Here is a 23,363-nt window from a genome sequence, read left to right on the forward strand (position 1 = left end):
TGAAACCCCGTTCTGGTGGCGTGGACGAGGTTTGGGGAGGGGCCAGGTCCATGACGGCTTGAAGGGCTTGGTTGTGTCTGCATAAAGGGATAGACAGGCAAGGCAGATCTTCGCCAGCCTCTTCCTGCAGCGACCGGTCAGGTTACAAATGCTTAGGATTGGCTGAGATGGAAAGCTTCTCAGCCAATCATCTCTAACAAAGGTTTAGGGGGGTGTGGCAATTGGCCCAGAACCAATGCACGGGCTAGGGTGGAACCATGGGGCGGGAGCATCCTCGAGCCAATCGGAAGTGCTGAAGAGTGGGCCTGACAGTCGGAGGTCGGCTTTGGAGCCATGAATATCTTACCCAAGAAGAGCTGGCACGTCCGGAACAAGGACAATGTCGCTCGCGTGCGACGCGACGAGGCCCAGGCCCGGGAGGAGGAGAAGGAGCGTGAGCGGAGGGTGCTGCTCGCTCAGCAAGAGGTAAGCCTGGGGCAGGCCCAGAAGCGCGGCCGGCCTGCCTATCACTTGGTGTCAGGTGCGGCTCGGTGTGTTTGGCGTGTTCGGCGATGTTTCTCTGAAAATCCTGTGCTAACTTCCATAAAACCTTCCTAGATTTCCCCACCGGCGTTGAAGGGGCCATAGGCTAGCACACAGGAAGAGTTGGACAAATATTCTGATTACTTTATAGGTTGCCCGCACAAGTTAATACTGATCACCCACTGTGTGTATGCTCCCTTCAGAGCTCTTGATTTGAGAAATTCCTCTTAGAACATTTTAGAGGGGTGCAGTCACCTTGCTTTGAGTGCCACGGCTTCAGCAAGAGAGCGAAGGACATCTGGAAGCATTATTTGAAACAGGGTCTCTGTTGCTGTACTGGAACTGGCTGTGTACACTAGGCTGGTCTCGAGCTCAGAGATCCGCTTGCCTGTGCCACCTGAACGCTGGTATTGAAGTACACTCACGCATTAACACAGACTTTAATAGTTACTCGATCAGTTTGGTTTACCCTTAAGTTCTTTGCCAATCTGATCATGAATTAGTGTGGGCCTTTAAAATTTTAAAAAAAAAAAAAAGGTGAAGCTTGTAATTACGCCCAGATACTAAGGCTACAGAGAGGGGAGTATTGTGAATTGGAGACTATCCTGAGCAATTCAGACTCTATCTGGAGTCGGTTTGTATTTGGAATGGTGACCTGGAGCCATGCCTTGGGTTCAGATCCTTTGTCCAGAAAGCAATGTTTGGCTACAAGTTTGGGAATATGCACATACTTGTGCTGGGGACTGAACTTCGAACTATACACACTAAGCAGGGGCTCTATAGCTGAACAAGCCACCTCTACCCTATTACTCCAGGCTGGAAAGTCTTCTGTTTTAGGCCAGAGGTCTTCTCCCACCTATCTCTGATAGCCCAGTTTACTGTTTAAAAACAATGGTTCTCCACCCAAAGTTAGAAGTGGTGTCTTTTTTGGCTCCCAATACCTCCATTCCCCCATCTCTTTTTTTCCTTTGATTTTTCAAGACAGGGTTTCTCTGTGTCGTTCTGGAACTAACTAACTCACTCTATAGAACAGGCTCACCTTGAATTCAGAAATCCCCCTGCCTCTGCCACCAGAGTGCTGGGATCAAAGATGTGTGCTACCACTGCCCTCCCTGCCCATGGACCCTTCTTATATCCTCAGCACTTCTGGACTCAGAATGTACTGCCTATAACCCTTCATAGGCCCGTACGGAATTCCTACGGAAGAAAGCCAGGGGCCGAAACTCACTGCCCGAGCTGGAAGCAGCAGACCAGGGAGCTCCATGTTCTGGCCCTGTGGACCTGTTTCGGGAGCTGCTGGAAGAAGGAAAAGGAGTGCCCAGAGGCAATAAAGAGCATGAGGAAGAGAAACGACAGGAAAAAGTAAGCTGGCCTCATTTGTTGGTGGAATCCTGGGGGGATGGGTGGGTGGGGTAGAGACTGGCTGTGACTGTTAGGATATGGTGATAGATGAGTGCATAGAAAATTTAGCAGTGAGAGGTATCACCTACAAGCTGGTTATTGCTATACAACACTTAAACTGGCTAAACCTTTTTCATGGGACTAAAGAAAGTCTTAAGCTATTTTATTTTGAGAGGAGATCACAACTACATAGACCAGGGTGCCTTCCAGTTTTTAATCCCCCTGTCTTGGCCCCCTGGGCCAAGTGTTGGGATCACAGGCACAAACCTCCAGACAGCAATTGTGCTTTTTAAACTATGACTTGTACTGTGGCTCTCCTACACCTCACCCAACTTTGAAGGTGCTGTCTCCCACTGAAAATCACTCCTCTGCTTGGCTTTTCTGTGGACTGTTCCCAAATTAAGCTTCTTCCATCTTCCATTACTGCACAGGCCACTGCATTCCTTTTCTTCCTCCTGCAAATAAGCTCCTGATGCTTTGCAAAGCTGGTTCCTGAACGTTCTTGTAATTTCCCTTGTTAAATGTCTGCCTACCAATCCGTCTCTAGAAACTCAGGCGCTGGGTTTTTCTATTGCCACACCTAGGGCTCCCAGAGGGACTGAAAAGACTATTTTGTTTTCTTGCCCCTGCAGGAGAGACAAGAGAAAGCACTAGGTATTCTGACATACTTGGGCCAAAGTGCAGCAGAGGCCCAAACTCAACCTCCCTGGTACCAGCTACCCCCAGGGCAAAAAGGCTGCCCTCCAGGCCCAAGCCCAGATGAGAAGATCAAAAATCGACTGGACCCCTTGAGGGAGATGCAGAAGCACCTGGGCAAGAAAAGGCACAGCAGCGAAAGCCATCCTTCCAGAGAGGAACGGCCTCCAAAACAACGGCCCAGAGAGTAAGAATAAACATGGCCCACAGTAGAGCAGAGTGAGACTTTGTGAAGATCTAGCACACCAGCCAGGGTACCACAGAAAGGCTAAACAGGTCAGGCAAGATGAAGTGGTTCTTGGTATGCTGTCTAGGGACCTCTGTGGAGACACTTAAGGATTCTAAGAACAGTAGCTTGTATACAGCATATATATATTTTTTAATGTGTATTTTAATGAGTACTTGTTACATGTCTATGTACCACGTAATTGCCGATGCCTTTAGACTAGAAGGCATTGGGGTCCCCTGAAACTGAATACAGTTGCATTGAGAATCACCATATAGGTTGCTGGGAATGAAACCCAAGTCGCAAAGAACAGCCAGTACTCTTAACCACTGAACCATCTCTCCAGCCCTTCAGTTTTTCCTTTGGGACAGGATATCACTATGTCACTCTGTCTGGCCTTTGCTTCCCAAGTGATCTTTGTGGCCCTCAGGTTTATGGTTTGTTTTTAGAGTTTCAATGTTACACTGGCTGTCCTAGATCTATGTAAAAACCAGGCTGGTCTCGTACTCAGAGATCCATCTCTGCCTCCTGCTTCGATTAGAATGTGGCCCAATCACATTCAGCTCTTCTTTTATTAAGAGCTTTTTATGAAACCTTCATTGCCACAGTAGAAGGCACCCTGACAGTAAAGAGCCTATTTGACTTTGGTTCTCAGGTTTTTGTGTTTTTGAGACAGGGTTTCTTTGTGTAGCCCTGGATGTCTTGGAACTTGCTCTATAGACCAGGCTAGCCTCAAACTTGGGAGATTCACCTGTCTCCACCTGGAGTGCTGGGATTAAAGGTGTGTACCACCACTGCCAGACAAAGATTTATTTTTATTTTATGTGCATTAGTATTTTGCCTGCTGGTGTGTTGGTGCCAGGTCCCTTGGAACTGGAGTCACAATTTTGAGCCGATGGGTGCTAGGATTGAGCTCAGCCACCAATCCTCACTTTTTGAGACTGAAGTTTTAAGAATTATTGGGGTTAGAGAACAAAAACACATTATTCGAAATGGTAAAGGGGACCCAGGATACTGCTCAGAGTGCTTTAACCTGAAGGGACACAGCTCTTAGTGTAGTTCAAGGACTTGTTCGTGTAACCCAGGACCAGGTAGGTGGCATCTCTCAAACTTTCTGCTCTTGCTTTCCTCCCTGCAGGCCACCTTCCCTAGAAAAGCTCCGTGCTGAGCGTCTTCAGCGGGAAGCAGCTGAGAGAGCTCGAGCAGAGGCCCTGCTGGCCCGGGTACAAGGACAGGTATCCCAGCAAGGTCAGGTGGAAATGGAAGAGACAGATGAACGGAAGCGGCGATACAACTCCCAGTTCAACCCCCAACTGGCTCGGCGACCCCGCCAGCAGAATCCAACTCCTCCCCACTGAACTCTTTTGGGGGGATAGGGGAGGCTGCAGGTGCCAGCCGTCATATAAAACTATTTATTCATAAATATTTTCCAAAATGAAAATAGGTTTACCAAAAAATGTCCCTCACTGGGGAGGGGAGGAGGGGGCAGCCCTTGCCCCCAGGCCCCCAGGGTAGGGCAGAGAGGAAGAGAAAACTTCCCTATCCCTTCTCTGCTTCCTGGGGCGGGAGGGTGTCCCATGGCCTTGGGCCTCCCCCAGTCTTCCAGGGCAGGGCCCTCACCTGGGCAGGGGGATCAGCATGCGGGGGAGGGGGAGGGTAAAGGGGGCCGGTGTCACTGGAGGTCCCGGTCCTCCAGGTAGCGATACTCAAAGGTGAAGCCTTCCTTCTTCCGCTGGCCCCACTTCTCGTAGTCAAAGTAGATGTAGGTGCCCTGGCCGGGGAAGAAGGTGGTCAGTGAGTGGACGAAGAGGGGGGCTGAGATCTGGGCCAGGCAGATGAACAAGAGGCAGTTGTCAGGGACATGGAGGTACCAAGCCAACTGTCCTACATGCTTGCACTGTCACACTCCACCCTCAGTGACCTTAAAAGTGAAGAAGGGGGCCAAGCCTCGCCTTTTTGGGCCTGCAGGTACAAACATGAGGCCTAAGCTTATGTTAAGTGACAACTGAAGAGTGGGCACCAACAGGTGGCCTACAATGCAACATATGCACCATAAACATCTAAGTGCTCTGTGGAAATACACTACTTAATTCATTGTAACTGAGATTCTGAGGGATTCAATGCCCTGAGATAGTTATGTCAAAGAACAAACCAGGGCAAGATAGGAAGGCTGAACTCAAGGTTGGAGAGCATACAGCAAGAAAGCAGCTAGGTCAAGTGTCTGAAATGCTTCAAAGTGGTCAGGAAGAATATAGGGGACAGTCCAGATTTCTCTAAGAATGGGAACCGGCTTGGAACCTGGAAGTGTAGGTGGGGAAAATATCTATGGGGAAAGCCACTGTGAAACACACCAACTGAAAGCAATAAAATTCATGACGCTCACTATATAGCAGGCACCATTAGTACTTAAATGTTATTAACTCATTTAATCCTTGTAACAACTGCATGAGGTGGGTGCTATTACTCCCATTTTTACAGGCAGGGGAACAAACGGAAGAGAGGCTAAATTGACTTGCCCAAGATCACCCAGCAGGGGTTGGGCTCAAACCCAGATCAGCTGGCTTTGGGGTATGTAGGGAGAGTGGAGTTTCCAATCAACTAGTGGTTAAGACTCAAGAAGGCTAACTATGAACTAAACAAGACTTCCAAGTACACTTAGTCCCTGCTCTGCTGTTTGCCAGGAAATGAAGGAGAAGGGGGCCATGGAGATCAAGTTTGGGAAATGCCAACTAGAAAATTTCTTGCTCCCAACAAAAGTACCCAGGGCTGCATGGTGGTGGCAGTTAGCAGCTCTAGGAAGGCTTCTCTTTGGGAGCAGTAACAATTGCTCAAAACTAAAGCATTGAGAAATGGACAAATGGAGAGGGACCATATCCCAGGATAGGTGAACAACTTAGGGAACCAGATTTCTCGAAGTTTGAGAAAGGCCAACAAGGATTGAGGGTTGGGATTGGGGACACTAGCCATACTCAATGGGACCAGGTTGGGCGGGCCCCTCACCTGCTCAAACTCATCTGTGATGGTCTTGGGCTCCTCATGCCTCTGAAACCACATCATATACTTGGTGTGGAATCGCCAGGACTGCTTCTTTAGGGCCTTGGCTGCCAAGTACTGTGCCTTGGTTCCCTGGGGAAAAAAATGCAGAGGAAGATCAGAAGGTATCCAAATTGGGTATTTAGCAGGGGGACAGGGCAGGGCATCAGGGCTGGACCCAGACCCCCACCACAGACCAGCTGGGGTGGAGTCCACTTGGAAACAGTGCTGGAAGCACAAAACATACCATGGTCAGAAGAAAATGAGACAGGAGGTGAGAATTGCTTTCAGAAAAGCTTTGAGAAAGAAGAGAAACTAATGCATAATGAAAGCTGAAAGGAGACACGTAGTAGTAGAAAACTCAAGGGGAGAGGGAGAGGGGCTGACCCACTGCTGTCAAGAGGTCAGACAGCTCTGCAGAAATCTCTAGGGAGGCCTTGGGAGTGTCTACTGCACTTCAGCAGCTATTCTAAAGGGTTTCCCAGCAGCTGAGAGCTCTTGACAGTGGAAACTGTACGTGGCCTAGGGCCTGCAGCCTCTCCCTGAATCTTAGCAATTAGAATGTTTTGGGACTGAGTCAGGTTTGATTTGTGGGGGCCCAGGACTGGGATAGGGAGGGGTGCGGTCCCAGTGGCCGCAGTGGGACACCCACCTCGCCCCTCCAGCCCGAGGGGGGATGGCAGCGGTGGCGGCGGAGCTGGGGGGCCCGAGGCTGCCCCGGGGGCCCTGCTGTACCTCCAGATAGTAGAAGATGAAGAAGAGCGTCTCAGTTGACAGGCGCTGGTAGAACTCCACAGTGTCCGAGTGCGGGGGTGGCATCTGGTGGTGGTAGGGGGGTGTCGGGCAAGGGTTCCGGGGAAGGTACTGCCTGTGAACCAGTGAGGATTTAGTGCCAGGTGGCTTTGAGCTCTTGCCCTGCCTTCAAGAGGGTGTTCAGAAGCACATTTCAACCTGCTTTAGGGAGCCCCAAGCCAAGTCCTCAGCACTTTGAGACGAGTACTCTACCTAGTCTCTCAGGACCCAGGAACCAGCTCCTCCCTCAGACTCGGGAGTCCCGGTCCCAGCCCCTTTTGCAGCCCCTCACCGAATGCGCTCGGAGTCAGAGGGGTGGGGCATGTGGTGCCAGGCGGCCTCTTCCATGGCCTGTTGGTATAGCTGCTCCTTGGTGAGGGACACTGGCCCCAATGGACAGACGCCCAGTGACAATGGTATGTTCACCTCTGATAGCTGCAGGGGTGGCTGGGATGAGGTGGGTGGTGCTGATGTGCTGCTCAGGATGATGTCTGTAGGGGATGGGCCATCAGGCCCTTCAATGATGAGGATGGGGTCAGCTCCTTTTTTGCCTTTGCCCTCCCCACTATCCCATGACTGTCACCTCTATCAGTTAGGTGTAACGTTGGCACAGGGTCCTCAATACCAGAGCTGATAGCTGCCCGTTCTGCCATGGATTTCAGAGAGCTCAGAGGTTCAGGGGCCTGGGAAGAGAAAGGGGCCGAGCCTTAAGACCTGAGCAGAAACTGAGCTGCACAAAAATGTACAGCCTAGGGGCTGGAGCAGTCAGTGGTTAAGAGCACTGACTGCTCTTCCAGAGGTCCAGAGTTCAACTCCCAGCATCCACATGGTGGCTCACAACCCTCTGTAATGGGATCTGATGCCCTCTTCTGGTGTGTATGAAGACAGAAAGTGTACTCACATAAAGTAAATAAATCTTTAAAAAGCACAGCCTAAAAGGTTCCGTATTCTCTGCATAACCTGCTGTTGCCAGTTCCCTATTTGCAAGAACTAACCATATAATTCTAAAAACACGGCTATAGGGAAGCTGTAAATCTGAAATCACCAATCACCATCAGATTTGTGAGAGTTCACTCCTCTGTGCAGGGTCCACAACATTCCAGAGGAAATATGACCCTACAAAGTACAGTGGACAAGCACACACTTCCATAAAGACACCACATGCTGGGGGAACACCCACTGGACTGCCCACAGTAGTATAGCATTTTGAGGGAGGTGGTTGGTAGAATTTCAGGCTCTCTTGTTGCCTTAAGGGTGTCGGCCATCCCTTGGGCATTCAGTCTCCTTGGGAACATCAGTAGGTTGGGTCTGCAACCCCCACACTGTGTTCCCTGGTGAAGCAGCTTAGGGCTGGCTCTTCTACCCACTCTGTACAAGTCTTCTATCACTGAAACCCACCCACAGACCTGCACCCCAGATCTCTTGGAGGGACATGTTCTGCACTAGTCGTAGCCAATAAGGCTGAGTCCTTCAAGCTACTCTTCCCCCATCCCACCTACAGCCTTCCAGGAGTCTCTCCACAAGGTGTCACTTTGCTTCTCCTCCCCTCAAAACCATGCCAAAGCCGTATCGCCCACTCAGGAGAACTTTTAAGATGTTTCCCCACTAGGGGTTCTCATTGGATTTCCTGTCCCAAGATGGGCTCAGGGCTCACACCTGAGGAACTTACCTTGATTTCTGGGGTGGTGCTAAACTGTGGGGGACCATTAAGAAGAGTGCCAGCTGCCTTGGCTTCACTGAAGCTGGGCGTTGGAGAACTGGGGGGATTTACAGGCAGTGGCACCAAGAGGCTGGGTCCCCCTGAGTTGTTCCCTGAGCCTGAAGCCACACTCCCAGCCCCGGATGGGGCTGCTGTACTGGATTCCTTTCTGGGTAAAGAATGGAGGGGAATCAAATTAATGTCCTTGAAGACGGACAGGCACAGAATATGGGATCCAAAAGAGGGAGCTGAAAGCTAGACAGCTGGAGCATGCAGAAGTGAATCCAATCTCTAGGATCCCCCAACAGCTAATGAAGCTAAAAGACAGAGGAAAACTAGGGGATGGGATCATTCTAGAACTACCAGTGAAACAGACTGGGAATAGACAGTTTCTTTCTGTTATAGAACAAGTAGCCTTGCACAGATGCACATGGTGCAATCCCACTAGGGCTGGTAATGAGGATGGATGACAAGGCAGCAGATCTTTTCCTTAGTAATCTGATGGTAGGCTGAAGAAATGGAAGACTAGGACATTTTTTTTCCTTTTTTTTCGGAGGTGGGAACCGAACCCAGGGCCTTGTGCCTAGCACTCTACCACTGAGCTAAAAATCCCCAACCCCTAGGACATTTTTCTTGGAAAAGCCCCCACACTCCTGGGAGTCAGGTTGCCTCAGAGCAAAGAACAGAAATGGGATGACAGCATAGTAAACCCACAGTAAAAAAACAAAAGAGCAAAGCTGGGAACTAATGTACACATGTCCTAGTCCCTAAGAAGCAGGGACAAGAACCCTTGTGGAGGTGAAAGGATACACTGGATACTACACAAGAAGGGCCGAACTTGGAACCCAAAACAAGAGTGGCATGAGAGCCTGTGCCCACACACTTGTTACCCCACAACTCACAAGGTGCTGGGAGCTGGGTTATGAGGGCCCGATGTGGGCCCCAGGGCTTGGCTGCTGGCACTGCTGCCCCCACTGCTACTCAGGGCCACCTCTGCAGGGCTGTCTGCCACAACCGAACTATAGCCTGGGGAAAAAAGGGCAAGTGTAAACAGGCTGTCAGCTACTGCCCACCTTGCCCTGTCCCCCAAACTGGCCTCCACTTACTGGTGGCACCGTTCTGCTTGCCAGCCCCTCCGCCTGTGCCACTGTTACTATTGCTGCTGCTCCCTCCGCTGCCACCACCACTTCCCCCGCTTGGCTGGGCACTGGGGGGCCGGGGCTGGGCATTGCTGGGCCCGCTGGCATTGGGTGGGGCCACAGCCTGGGCATAGGGGGCAGGAGTACCCGAGTTGTGGCTGGGAGCTGGACTGGCCTTAGGGCCCAGGGCACTTGGAGGTGCTGCTGGGGTAGAGGCCCCATTGTTGCCAGGGGTGGAGCTCAAGGCAGAAGTGGCAGGTGGGGGGCCAGAGGGGTAGGTGGGCGGCACAGCTGGGGACTGGGGGTGCTGGTTGCTGTGGACAGGCTTGGAGCCATTTTTGGCTGGAGACTGCAGGAAAGAAAAAACAGAGGGGTCAGGTACTAGACCAGCCTGTTCCCTACCCACCACTCCCTTACTGTCTTCCTGCCTCACCTCTGACCTGCTATCAACTGCCTACATTCTCTGGGGTACTAGGAGACTTCAATCATCTTTGTGTTTAAGACCTATTTATTTCCAGCCCATTCAGCTGTCCCAAGTTCTCCCTGGACATTGTTCCCATAGTCCACATGAATCTGACAGAGGTTAGGTTGTTAAGACAAGAGACCAAGGGAAACTCTCAAATACCCGGAACTTGAGACCTGAAGTGGTGGCACATGCCTTTGATCCTAGCATTTGAGAGGCAGAGACAGGCAGATCTCTATGAGTTTGAGATTAGCCTTGTCTATTTGGAGAGTTCAGGCCAGTATAGGCTACAAGTGAGATGCTCTTCCAAAAGAAACAAACACCAAAAACAAAAACCCCAACCTCAATTTGTGATTAGTTGGATCAGCCTAAATGTTTTAAGAGTAAGGGAACTGGGGCTGGAGAGATGGCTCAGTGGTTAAGAGCACCCGACTGCTCTTCCAGAGGTCATGAGTTCAATTCCCAGCAACCACATGGTGGCTCATAACCATCTGTAAAGAGATCCGATGCCCTCTTCTGGTGTATCTGAAGACAGCTACAGTGTACTTATATATAATAAATGAATAAATCTTTAAAAAAAAAAAAAAAAAAAGAGTAAGGGAACTGGGACAATCAGATACTTATAAAATGCAGTGCTCTAGAACCAGGGCATCTCTTCTTCAACTAAGCTCCAACAACCAGGCTGCCATACCAAACTGCCTCCTAGCCTTCTAACCACCACACAAAAATCTCACTTACCAAGTACCTAAGGGAATTGGCCAGTCACTTTTTTCCTGGGACCACTGCTTTACAGTCCCGGGGTGTGGGGCGTGGGGCGTGGGGTACCTGACAAGATGGCAGAGCTAGGCCCACCCCTAGGATTCCCTGTCCCAGCCCTGCCTCCTCACTCCATTACCCTTGCTACTCCCCAACCCTGGTCTCCACATTAACTTCATTAGTGTGTACTTAGGTACTCCCACAAGGGACTGGTTCCTTCTATTAGCCTAGAGATGTTCTGGGCTCTTTCAACAACATTCCTGTCTCCTAAGATATGTTCCTATCTTAGGAGAAATTGACAGAGCTAAGAGTTCACTCACTAGGATCTAAAGGAATTCAGAAGTGCCACATACTGCCTTCCTCTCTCAGGAAGTACTTTCTGCAGTCAGCATAGCACAGGCAGTTTTGACTTCTGGATCACTTCTCAGGCTGCTTGGCTCTTTCAGAGACCAAAGAGTCTTTAGTCCAAAGCCCACCTATCATACTTCCTAACTTCTTGCAGCAGTTTCCTGTGTGACCTACTGCTGCAGACAGTACCATCCAGTCTTCCTCTACAGGTCAGACAACAGGCCACCTCAACCACAACACCAGTCATCACCCTGCCCTTAGGGTAGCACTGTTTCTGGCACACCTGTCCCAAGAGCCCAGCATTGTGGCCAGCCCTCCAGCTTCAGTAATTTTGGAGACCACTCAATAAACAAGTTACAAGCCATCAGATTTAGACTTGGACCCACCTGGCTGACTTCACTATCTGTAGAGCGGCCTCTCTTCTTATCATCTTCAGAGTTTTCCTGAGGCAGGGGAAGTAAAGTAAAAAACTGTGACCTCCAGGGTCCCAAAACAGAGGGCAATCCTTTAGGGACACAGGAGGGCCCTTACTACTCTTAATCTCTCATAGGCCCATCTGACTAGCCTTGTACTCCAGAGCTGTTCTAATACTCAGCCACAAATTTTGATTAACACCTAAAAATCTGAGCTTATCAGTACCACCTTCTGAGGGCCAGCACTCACTCCCATCCTGTGATGTGCCCAGGACTCCTTCCCTTATAGACTTTGACCCAGGATCCCTGTCGGAAGGGAAATTCCCAGCTGCTCAGCTCTTCTGGCACTCCACACTCCAGCTCTTCCTGACTACCACCACCAAAGATCCACATGCACCCTAAACCTGAGTGGAAATCCAGGATCTATCTTTTAGCTTTTTATATTCATCCCACACTAGGGAGGACCCCAGAGCACAAAAAGCCTAGAGCTCACTTCCTGAACTGTCATCTCTAAGGCAAGACTGGCTTTTGACTCCCCTATGGCCACCATCTTGGGAACCTAAATTATTAAAAACCTTGGACACTTACCGTAGTGCAGTTAGCTGGGCTGGGTGGGATGGGAGAGCTGGAGGTTGTTGAGGTGGGTGTACTGCTAGACTGGTTGAAGATCTCGTCCTCCATGTGGCTGTGGCTGGGGGGGGAGGTGGCGACCAGCGCCTGTGCTGTGGGGGTAGGGGAGCAGCATGCTTAGTTGGCACAGCTATGCCTCCTGCCCTCACCCTCTGTGCCATGAAGGTCAGCCCAGGGCCTCACGAATGTCCTCGAGGTCCAGGTCGTCATAGAGGAACTCATTCTCTTCAAAGTCGGGGTCCTGGGATGAGTCAACGTAGTACTCTACATCATCCTTGATCTTGCGGATGGCATCAACCAGGATGGAGTCATTGTCCAGCATGCGCAGGATGGTCTCCAGCATACGTACATGGTAGCGGTGCTTCTCGATGTGCCGCTTCAAGCCCTCAATCCGGTCCTGCTTCTGCTGGCGAGCCCAGGGCCAGGCTCAGGGGCTGCAGAGCACCTGGCCAGCCCTCCTGCCCCCACAAAACCTGTCCTCAGTCCCCCATCTCCAAGATACCCCAAAGGTGCCTCTGCTCCAGCCCCTCTTAACATGGGCCAATGAGAAGTCTGCCCACCCTCTGTCCCAGTGAGGACCAGTGTGAGGTTTCTGACATCTGAAGGATCCATTTCTTTCTCCTCAAACCCTTTGGACTCTAGAAATCCCTAGAAACCTATAATACCGGGCTACCCTACAACTTGGCTTCTACCTGGCTCACCTGTCAGCAAGTCTTATCCAGGCCTCCCACCATTCTGACCTCTGCCAGAAATATACATCCTAGCTCACTGCAATAGTAATGATAGTAATAAGGATAAAGCCCATGGGAAGGAAACTTGCTGTCAATTTACCCCTTAAGGCAGCCACAGAGAGCTCCTGGCTCTTCTCAAGGTTCCAATTCCTTTACAACTTAACACCTTAGTGCCAGCTTCAAATTCCTCCTTTTGGCAAGGATCCACTCTTTTCTCTCCCAGTAACATCTCTCTCACTTTCCATCCCATCAGAACTTCCCTTCCCTGGTGATGCCATTAAGAAGACATAGTTGACACCCTTTGAACTCACACCTTTACAATCCTAGAGGTTTAAGATTTGAGACCTTAACATATGACTTTGGTCCAAACCATTTCTGGGTTTCCTACAGTGTCTGGTTCTTAGAGACACACCAACCCCTTCCTGAGAACCTGGGGATCGTTAGAGTGCTATGTACCTTCCCAATTTGGTCCTCCCTTCAGGTCTCACTCTGTGGTCCCAGCTAAACCTAAGTCTATCTTCACTTAAACTGCCCCGACAATGCTACAATGTCTATCCAGATATCTCAATATCCTGGTCTCACCTCCTCCCTATACCATAACTCAGCCAGCTAAGCTGCCTCATCCTGCCTCTCCAATCTCTCCAGAACCAGGATCCTATGAACCTCCAGATGTCCTCTGTTCACAGGCCACATCCACCCCTACCCTGTGGGTAATGGTACCCCACCACTCACATCCTTATCGCCTTTCTTCTTGCGCGTCTGTACTGACAGTGACTCCACCTCACTCTCAAACTGGTCCACCTGCATATTTAAGGTGTCAATGGTGTTCTGGGGGAAGAGAAGGGAAGAGGGGTTTGTCCTCAAGGCCCTAGTATATATTTAAGTCTGGGCCCAAGTGCTTCCTTTCTTCTCTGTCCCAACTTACCGTGAGCCACTGGCCAACCTCTTCCTTCTCCTTCTGGGCAGGGTCCACCTTCTGAGCCAGACCGAGACCCTCCTTGCTATAGGCTTTGGTTTTGGTCTCTCGTTCCACAACTTTGAACCGTTCCATTTGCTGTAGAGAGTACAGTTGGCAGACAGTGCTCAAAGGTGAGAGAGGGGATATAAAGGCCAGCAATGCTAGAAACAGCCTGAACCCTCATCTCTGCCCTTCCCTTAATTATGGAAACATTACTCCTCCCAAGGACTCTGTAGTGACCACCCCACCTCTGCCTTCTTGAGTCCCAAGAGCCTGACCATATCCCCACCCCAGAAAATCCCAGGCTCTAATTTCCTACCGTTTCAATGAGCTTGCGGTTTTCGATAAGCTGCCTTTTGTCCTTGATCTCATTGGATGCTACCCATGTCTTGATCTGGTCCCTCAGCCGCTGAAGGGAAAAGCAGCAAAATAATTAGGCTGCAGACCTGGAAACTGGGGCCCTCAATGACCTTTTCTCCCTGGGACCCAGCAGTCCACTGTCCCCATCCCTCCTCCCATAGGACACAAGAGTCCATCCCCAGCCCCCTCACTTGTAGCTTCTTAATCTCCTTCTTTAGGTCAGCCTCATACTTTTCTTTCTGGTTCGCGTTGGCTGCATTGTGGAGCTGAGGGATGAAGAATTCAGCAGTCAATGTGAAAGTGGCTGCCCAGAACTCGCCATAGCAGTAAAGGTCGTCTCTTTCTTCCTCGTCTGGGAAATCTAGGACCCCCTCCCCACAGTCGATCTCAGAGATGCTTCCCTGGTCAAGACCCCAAGACCCTGAACCTCTTGATTCTTCGCCCCACAGACAACAAATTTTGAGGTTCCTAGGCCCTTACCTTTTGCCAAATATCTTCAAACTGCTCCACACCTTCGGACACCTTCTTGAGGCAGCGATCAATCTCACCTGGCCAGGGAGCAAGACTGTTAGGACCCTGCTAAGATAGTAAATATCCAGAGAAATTCCTGGAAGAAAGGGCATATGGCCACATGAACAGCAGACAGTCTATTACCTTGGAGTTTGCGCTTGTCCGCCATCTTCCCTGCCCTACAGACGCACTCTCTTCATACTCTCTTAGAAACGGACGCTGCCAGGAAAAATTGAGAAAGACTTAACATCCATTCCTTGGCTGGTCCAAACTCAAGAGTTATGAACATGGGTAGGAATCATGGGGCAGGTAGGATGGTAGAGGGAAGAAACATTTACTTGCCCTTCCCCACCTGATAGAAGTTAGGGCCTTGTACATGCTAGTGCTCTCATCTAGCTACATCCCCAGCTACAGTTCCTATCTAACAAGGGAAATCTGGCCTACTCTTACAGTCCTTCAATTGGCGGACTGGAATCTGGGAAACTGTTGAAACAAAGAATAGTATATCTTATTTGTGAGCCTCTGACTTAGGAAGTAGAAAATTTCTAAAATACAGAGTATCTGTGCCCTAATATCACTAGAGCACATGTAGCACACAGGTAGACTGCTGGGATGGAAGCATTAGCTCTAGAAATGACATTTTCTAAACCGAGGGTTTGGGAGCAGAAGTGACTGGAAGAGGCCACTCCAGGTAAGTCAAAAAATACATGAGGCTGGTGGCTCCTGGAAAGGCTAAGAGGTGTAAGCTGAAGGGGAAGAGAGATGGGACACTTCTGTAACTATGATGATCAAGACCCATTCATACAAGACAAGGTAGGATGTCCAAACAAAGGGTACTACACTTCCAAGAAATTTATTCCACAGCAGAAGCCTGATACAAAAAATGGCTATAGAAACTTGGGAGCAAGAGGCAGCAGCTCAAGGAGGGTTAGAAGAAGATAGACATCTCAAAAAGATAAAAGTGAAGAACCACCTTAGCTGTGAGTGAGCAGATCTGCACACGTGGAGGAAATCCACATCAGATAGACTAGCAATTTAGACTCAAAAAACACAAACCTATCAGGGCAGAAACAAAAATGTACAGAGACACCTATTTTTATTCTGAAGGTAGCTGAGTTTAATTCAGAGGAGCCTGAGGACAAAGGACTGAGGAGGGGAGGTCTGTCAGCAGGGAAATCCACACCACAAAAGTTGACACTGAATAGGGCAACCTGGAAAGGAAGGACCCTAAAAGGGTTTTGGACCCTAAGAGAGTTTTTGAGCTTCTAGCCCAAGCTGTAATCCTCTCCCCGATGGGTATAATAAAAAGCAAGGCTCTGAGAACTAGACACATAGCAAGGGTGCCCCAATATAGCTCTTAGCTATAAAGGCAGAAACAGTCTCACTCCTAGGATCAAGAGTTCCAACCAGGAAGGTAGCCAGATTGAGGCTCCTTAATACCAAGGAAACTGGAATACTTAAGTCTTAACAAAAGGTGTGATGTGGAAAACCTTTCAGCTAGCCACCTAATGTACTATAACCAGTACAACAGACAAAATAAAATCTTTCCTTTTCTAAGACAGAGTCTTAGTATATATCACTCAGGATGACTTTGAACTTACATTTTCACTTTGTTCTCCCAAATGCTAATGTTACAGGAATGTACCACAATGCCTGGCTCAGTATTTTCATTTGTACTAATCACAGCATGGGACACTGCCATTAGGGGGCAGATTTAGAAAGACGCCTAGAGTGGATGGGGCTGGTGCCTTCTCTGAAAATGAATTTAAAAAATTAACTCTGTAGGGTCCCACTCTGTGGGGAGGTAGCTATGGGTGGCAACTCAGACTGTGGGAACTTAAATATCCTTAGTAAAGGACCTATCAAAAAGAGTGCACACAGCACTCTCAATTGAGGATTAGCTGACACCATACTACAGGAATCTCCGGAACATGAAGTAACCACCAAAGGAACTCAGCAAAGAGCCCCAGAGAGAAGACTGAAGTAGGATAAGGACCTCTGATCTAGGGACCTTGCCTGGACAACAGCAGGAGGTATTCAGGACCTTGAGCAGGAATAAGTCTTGGCTCTAATATCCATGAGCACAGAGAAGTCTCTTTTTATACCAACCAGGGAAGGAAGGAATGTTAAACAAGAGCTTATTACACTACCCACTTTGTCCCAAGAGCCCGCAGGAGGGTTCTGGACAGGCACTGCAACCTGGGCAAAGAACTCCATCCTTAAAGAGGTGAGGCCCTATCCTACCTCCACATTGAAGTGGTTGGTACTGTAGCACTGGGGAGGAGGTGATCCAGGCCTGCAGCAAGAGGAATGAACGGTGGCCACAAAAACTGACAGTAGTCCTAAAGGTTCCAGAAACAAGGCACCAAAGAACAGGGACAACAAAGGACCAGTGAGTAGGTTCTACATAATTTCTTGCCACCAAGCCTGACTAAATTCAATTTCCAAGATTTACATGGTAAAGAGAGCGCCAACTCTCAAAAGGTGTCCTCTAGGGATTGGGGATTTAGCTCAGTGGTAGAGCGCTTGCCTAGCAAGCGCAAGGCCCTGGGTTCGGTCCCCAGCTCCGAAAAAATAGAAAATAGAAAAAAAAAAAAAAAGGTGCCCTCTACCTTCCACATATATGTTGCTGGCATGTATACATGTGTAAAAGCACCTGGGTAAACACATTCTCTCTAACAACCTAATAAACAAATGATGTTGGTCCAGTACTTTTAATCCCAGCACTTAGAAGGCAGAGGCACACAGACCTGTGAGTTCAAGCTTGGTCTACATAGTGAGTTCCAGGCCATCAAGAACTACATAGACTAGATTAGATAGATAGATAGATAGATAGATAGATAGATAGATAGATAGATAGAGAGAGAGAGAGAATGAATGAATGAATGAATGAATGAATGAATAAAAATTAAGGGCCAGTGAGCCAGCTGAGTAAGTAAAGGTAGTTGCTATGAAGATTAGTGATCTGGATTCAACCCCTAGGTCCCAAATAGTGAAAACAAGAATCAACTTCTCAAAGTTTTTCTGACTCCCCACACATATCTGCCAAGGTATGCACGAACATACAGAAAGACAAGATTTAAGAAAATACATAATTAAAAAGTTTTAGAGGCTAGAAATGACTCAGAGATTAAGAGTACTTGTTGCCAGGTTCATTTACCAGCACCTATAAGACAGCTCACAACTGTGTATAACTCCGGTTCCAGGGGGACCAATAGCCTTCTCAGGTACAGCACACATACAGTGTACTTACATGTGTGGAGGCAAAATGCATGTAGACTAAAAATAAATTTAAAAATTAAAAAGCAGGTAATATGGGCCCAGCTGTGTATAACGAAGACAATATATGGCTGGCAAAAGGCTGACTCTGCAGAGCAGGGCAAGGCCCACAGACAGGAATTTGTGTTTTAGAGGTTGCAGTCTCAGCCAGAGTGGAAGCAATACACTCTTCCCACATAAAACAAAACAAAAACCACTTTACACAGAAAAGGTGCACGTACCTCAGAAGCTCAGCAGACAGAGAGAGGGCTGGTGTTGGAGCCTCAAATTAGAGGTGCCACCATAGAAGACAGCCCACCCCATTTTCCAAGACCTGCTTTGGGAGACCATCACTACAGGGCCCTTTTGAGGTAGGCAAGCACCTTCAAACAGACTATACAGACAGATGGTGAAGGGTCTCAAACAGCATGGAGGAAGCTGGGCATCTGGTGGAAGCTAAATCATTAGGCTACTCTGTCCACAGCTGTAGCAAATCAAGACTCAATATAGGAGCCAAAAACAAAACAATCTACAGAACTTTTCACCACAGGTGTCAAGGCGTCATACAGAGACCTGACGAAGGGGTACAACCTTAATTTTGAAGCCTGGTACTGCTTAGTGGCCACACAAGCATCTTGGAGCATAGTGCAAGGCAGCTAAGAGGGCTCACACTGAAGCCAGGAATGGTGGCAAGCAGCACTGAAAGTGGAACTTGAACCCACTGGAGGATGCTGGCACTGCCACATGAGGTTTCTATGAGGTGGATAAAGTAGATCCTGGTTAGAAGTAACTGTTGCCCCTGGAGAGGCCCCAGAGCAAAGGTAAGGAGGAACCCACACCTTGAAAAGTCACCCCTTAGAATCTTTAGTCCCAAGCAAAGTGACCTCGGTGGTCTCTCACCCAGGTCTCAGATACAGCACAAGGAACCATCACTTCAGAAGCATAGAAAAACAAAGGAGTCGTCACACTAGCTATGGGCACCCACACCCAGGAGTATCCTCGCCTCACAGTGGGTACAATGGTGGTGTGGCCATCTCAAATCCAAGAAAGATGATGCCAATAGCAAAGACAGAAAGAACTTTACCTGGCAGGTGACAACACTACCCCACAAAGACAACACAACTACAGGGAGAAAGGCAGAAGACTCAGGCGAGGAAAGCTGGCAGTCCTACAGGGTGCCAGTTGGTTTCATTCTAGCTATGAAACAACGCTTTGACCCAGTGGATTTCAATTATAGAAGATCACATATTCACAGACTGGGAAGATGAGAATGTAAATACAGAGAGATGGCAGTCAATGTGATGAGTGGGGAAGGGAGACAGTGAGGAAACCCCTAGACAAAAGGGCAGAAAGCTAATCCTAAGAGGAGATGACAGCTGTTTAGAAGAGGTGCTTCAACTGTCCCAACAGGAGAGCACCAACAACTGAAAGCATGGGAGCTCACATTCCACCTACACAGATCTAGGCCCTCACCACACACAGCAATACTAGTAAACTTGACCACTAGGAAGCTTCAACCACGGAGGCGACAGCGTGCACCTTCGTGGAGCTTGCATTCCCCAAAGCTAGAGGCCGCTGATACCCCACCTCAAAGATGTAAAGATGTGAAGACAGGAAGTGAGCAACACAGTACAGTCCTGAATCCAAGGTTTGGCGAGGGAGTGTTAAAACAAAACAAAAAACATGCTTCCTTTAAAAGAAGACTTGTGGAAAGGGACCTCTAGGAGACTTCACTGCTAGAGCTGTGAGGACTAGGTGGAAACTTTGGCTTAGGCTCCAACTCACAACGGGAACTGCACCTCGGGTCTTGGGGACTTTTTCCTCCACAAGATCCATCTCTTCCAAAGAGGCTTCCCCCTATCAAGACACCAACAAACTGGAGCTTTCGGGTGCACTGAGGCAACGCTCCCAAATGGAGCTCCCGGGGAAGGAATGACTGCAGGAGTGGCCCCCGCGCCCACAGCAGAAAGACCCCTCCGCGGACCGATGCGCGCCGACCGCTCCAAGTCCAGCCAGACGCGGAGGAGGGCGGGCACCTCACACCCGGGGCCGGCGCTCTGCCACGCGGGAGTCCGGATGCGGGAGGACAGAGAGGAGAGGGTCCCCGCCCGCCCGAGCCAAAGCCGGGCCCGAGCGCGCGGCCAGGGCCCGGAGGGAGCTGAGGCCGTGTCGCGACAGGCGGCGGAGTCGCGGAGCAAGAAGTCGGCCGATGGAGCTGAGGGAAGAGGGGAAGGGGTCCGGCCCAGTCGAACCTGACGCTCACCGCAGGAGCTGGCGCCGCCGCTGCGGAGCGTATCGCGACAGGCGAGGAGGGGGGAGAGAGAGGCGAGCGCCCGCCCGCCGCCTTTTTTTTTTTTTCCTCTTTCCTCGCGCCCCGAGTCCGGGCGCTATCGCGATAAGAGGGCGCGAAAGCCGGAAGTGGGGTTGGGTTGTTGATAGAGGAAGTGAGCCCGGGATTGTTCTAGACGACCGAGTAGGGGATTCAGGGATCAAGGAAAGGCCTGGCAGCGGCTGCCGACGGCTCCACGGAAGCTGAACGGGCCCGGTCCAAGATGGCGGCGGCGGAGGAGGCCTCCCCTCCTCTCTTCTCGTCTCTGGCGCCGGCCCGCCCCCGAGCCCCGAATATAGGTCCGTCATTGCTCCCGCAGCACGTCGCTCCGCGCCGTTAGGCGCGCCCCATTGGTTCCTAGTGAGAATGAGGCTAGTCCTCTCGCTAGGATTGGCTGCTCTCTTCAGGGCGCGGCGTTCGATTGGCCTCCCGCTCAACTTGCTTGGATTGGCTCGGGTTTTTCTTCCCGGCTCCTCCTCCTCCTCCCCTCCTCAGAGCACAACACGCCAGCGCGAGGGCCTGGGTGTCAATCAGAAGGCCTATGCGTGCTGATTGGATGTGTCCGCCCCCTTCTCCTAAATCAATTGGCCGCAGGGAGGAGTCAGGATGAGGGGCGGGAAGTTGCTCGTCAAGTTTAAAGGCTTCTGTAATTGGTTGCGAGGTATATTCTACCCTGAACTCATTGGTTGGTCATGAAAGTGAGTAGGGAAAAACGACCGAAGGCATGAAGCATGAGTGTTAAAGGCAGCTTGTCTAGTGGAAGACAGAGAGGTACCTGAGGGTTGGGTGGTGAGGGGAGGGGGACGAAGGGGAATTAAACCCAAGTCATCTACCAATCAAAAGAGCCGCCAGGCCTAAGGGGGAGGAGCTAGACAAAACGCCCCGCCCCCTCCCTTGGTTGGCCAATACGGTAGCTACTAACAGAGAATCCTGCCGACAGGTGTGGTTGTCGGAGCATCCTTCCTTTGCCTGTAGTCTAGGATGTTTTCTGATCCACATAGTCGTTCCCCAAGCGCCTCTGCTTGGCATATCTCTAAACCTCGGTGCTTTCTAAAGGATGGAAGGAGGAGAAAAAGAATCAAGAACATTGCACAAGCGACTGAGAAATACAAAGCATGGAACTGTCGTTTCTCTGGTTAAGTTAGCAGACAGGGTCGCTCTCCTGTAGTTGCAAGGACTCTCGCTGCAGAAGTTGCAGAGGAAACTGCACTTTGCCCTACCTCGATTACATTTGTAATGTCTACTCACTAGAGTTCTGTTATGCTTCTAGAGGAGTAAACTTCCCTGACCACCCTTGCCGAATGCTTAGGTGAGCGTCTTTGGCTTAATTTTGTTCGACTCCTGCATTTACTTGCATCTCCCTCTCTGAATTTCTCAGTGTTTGCTGAATTAGTAAGTGAATAGTCTGAGCAATGACTTACGTCGGAAACGTGAGCACCACGTTTTCATGAACTGGAAAACCCGATCTACCTTTGCCTGCTAGGCGGAGGAAAAGAAGATAAATCCACATTTGAAGAGAACGTGCATTTACCCGCATCAGAATGCCATAAAGCAGGAGAGGAAAAAATGACATTAAAAAAACATATTCTTAGGCTGGAAAGATGGCCCAGCAGTTAAGAACATTTTTTTCCTGCAGAGGACCGGCACTTGCACGGTGGCTCACATGCTTGGAACTCCAGCTCCAGATCTTTTTCGCCTGGCATCTGCTCACACATTTACATAATTTTAAACGCATACTTAGGGTCACTAGATTTAAGAAAGTGAAACTTAGGGACCTGTGTTTGTCCAGATTTTTTAAAGTTTCCACACTCTTTCGAGTTTGCTGTTCATGCATAGTTTTGCTATTTCATTTGGACCCGGAGAATGTGGAACTGCTTCTAGCTTTATCAGTAATTCCCCACCAAATTAAGATGCAGCTTCTTATCTAGGTGGTCCCTGATTCTGCTTTTCCTAACAAGGTCCCAGGATATACTAATGGACCTAAGAACACAGTGATGATTCTCAGGCCTACTCACACTTTAGAATCACCTGGGGAGTTGGTAGAGGTAGAATCCAGATACTTAAAGACTTATGCTAGAACAATTACATCAACCTCTGGAGTTGAGAACCAGTTATTCTTTCCCTGAAATGATCCCATGGAAATTCCTTTTTATTCTTTCCAGCAGGGAGATTTGAAACCAGGGCTTAACATGTTAGGGAAGTAGACTACTATTTTGCTATTCCCAGTCGATTCTTGCCTCTCCCTTTTGACAGGATTTCATATAGGACAGGGTTTTGTAGTGGAGAACGACCTTGAACTTTTACTCTTCCTGGTTTCACTTCTCAAGTACTGTATTACAGGTATGTACTTACCACCATGTGGCCGTTTCTTCAACCTGTAAAGGAACTGGAACTCACTGTACACTAAGTTGGCGTCCAACTCACAGAAATGTGGTCTCTGCCTGGGAATGCTGGGACTAAGTGTATGCCACCACACCTGGAAGCCCTTTTAAAAGGTTTGAGACAGGGCCTTGACACTGCTAGGCAAACACCCTGCTTTGAAATATATTCCTGGCCCTTTAAAAACGTTTACTGTGTATGTATGTATTTAGCTTATGTATGTCTGCAACACATATATACCTGGTGCCCAAGGAGACCAGAAAAGGATGTCATATCCTCTGGGACTAAAGTTATAGACCATTGTGGACTGACTTAAGGGTGCTGGGAATCAAACTCAGGTTCTCTGGAAGAGCAGTCAATGTTCTTTATCACTGGGCCATCTCTCCAGCCAACTCTCCCTTAACATTTTGTATGTGTGTATATACATATGAATGTATTGTGTGCAGGTACACATGCATATGCTTGTGAAGACCAAGTCAAGCTCAGCAGCTCATTTTTGTTGTTTTTGAGATTGTTTTGCTTTGTTTTAGATAGGCCACTCACCAGCACCATACATACCCCAGGAGGACACTTGTGTCCACCTTCTCAACACTGGGATGGCAAACACATGCTACCAACTCCTTACCTTTTATATGGGTGCCAAGTATTGCACTCATGCTTTTATGCTGTTGTTTTGTTTTGGTTTTGGGGTTTTTCAAGACAGGGTTTCTCTGTGTAGCC

The 23,363-nt window shown here is 49.3% G+C and overlaps 2 protein-coding genes and 1 non-coding gene across 3 annotated transcripts; 1 reads left to right on the forward strand and 2 right to left on the reverse strand.

Moving 5' to 3' along the window:
- Positions 1-293: 293 nt before the first annotated feature.
- Positions 294-5,226, forward strand: Leng1 (leukocyte receptor cluster member 1). Its single transcript, NM_001106218.1, is given in 4 exon segments — positions 294-465; positions 1,705-1,884; positions 2,556-2,806; positions 3,984-5,226. Coding segments are annotated over 4 exon segments (783 nt in total). The 5' UTR covers positions 294-333; the 3' UTR covers positions 4,204-5,226.
- Positions 4,235-20,478, reverse strand: Cnot3 (CCR4-NOT transcription complex, subunit 3). The gene is made up of 18 exons (NM_001107471.2): positions 20,199-20,478; positions 14,822-14,896; positions 14,648-14,715; positions 14,359-14,433; positions 14,127-14,216; positions 13,775-13,903; positions 13,582-13,677; positions 12,302-12,521; positions 12,077-12,210; positions 11,462-11,518; positions 9,476-9,857; positions 9,272-9,395; positions 8,340-8,538; positions 7,254-7,353; positions 6,963-7,161; positions 6,614-6,746; positions 5,846-5,971; positions 4,235-4,616 (listed from the first exon to the last, which is right to left on the reverse strand). The coding sequence occupies exons 2-18, from the start codon at positions 14,844-14,846 to the stop codon at positions 4,518-4,520; spliced, it is 2,256 nt and encodes a 751-aa protein (NP_001100941.2). The 5' UTR covers positions 14,847-14,896; positions 20,199-20,478; the 3' UTR covers positions 4,235-4,517.
- Positions 9,376-9,483, reverse strand: Mir3572 (microRNA 3572). The gene has a single exon (NR_037362.1). It is a non-coding gene; the product is annotated as a microRNA 3572 (primary transcript).
- Positions 20,479-23,363: the final 2,885 nt, after the last annotated feature.

The sequence above is a fragment of the Rattus norvegicus genome, chromosome 1, assembly GCF_036323735.1.
Source record: "Rattus norvegicus strain BN/NHsdMcwi chromosome 1, GRCr8, whole genome shotgun sequence".
Taxonomy (NCBI): Eukaryota; Metazoa; Chordata; class Mammalia; order Rodentia; family Muridae; genus Rattus; species Rattus norvegicus.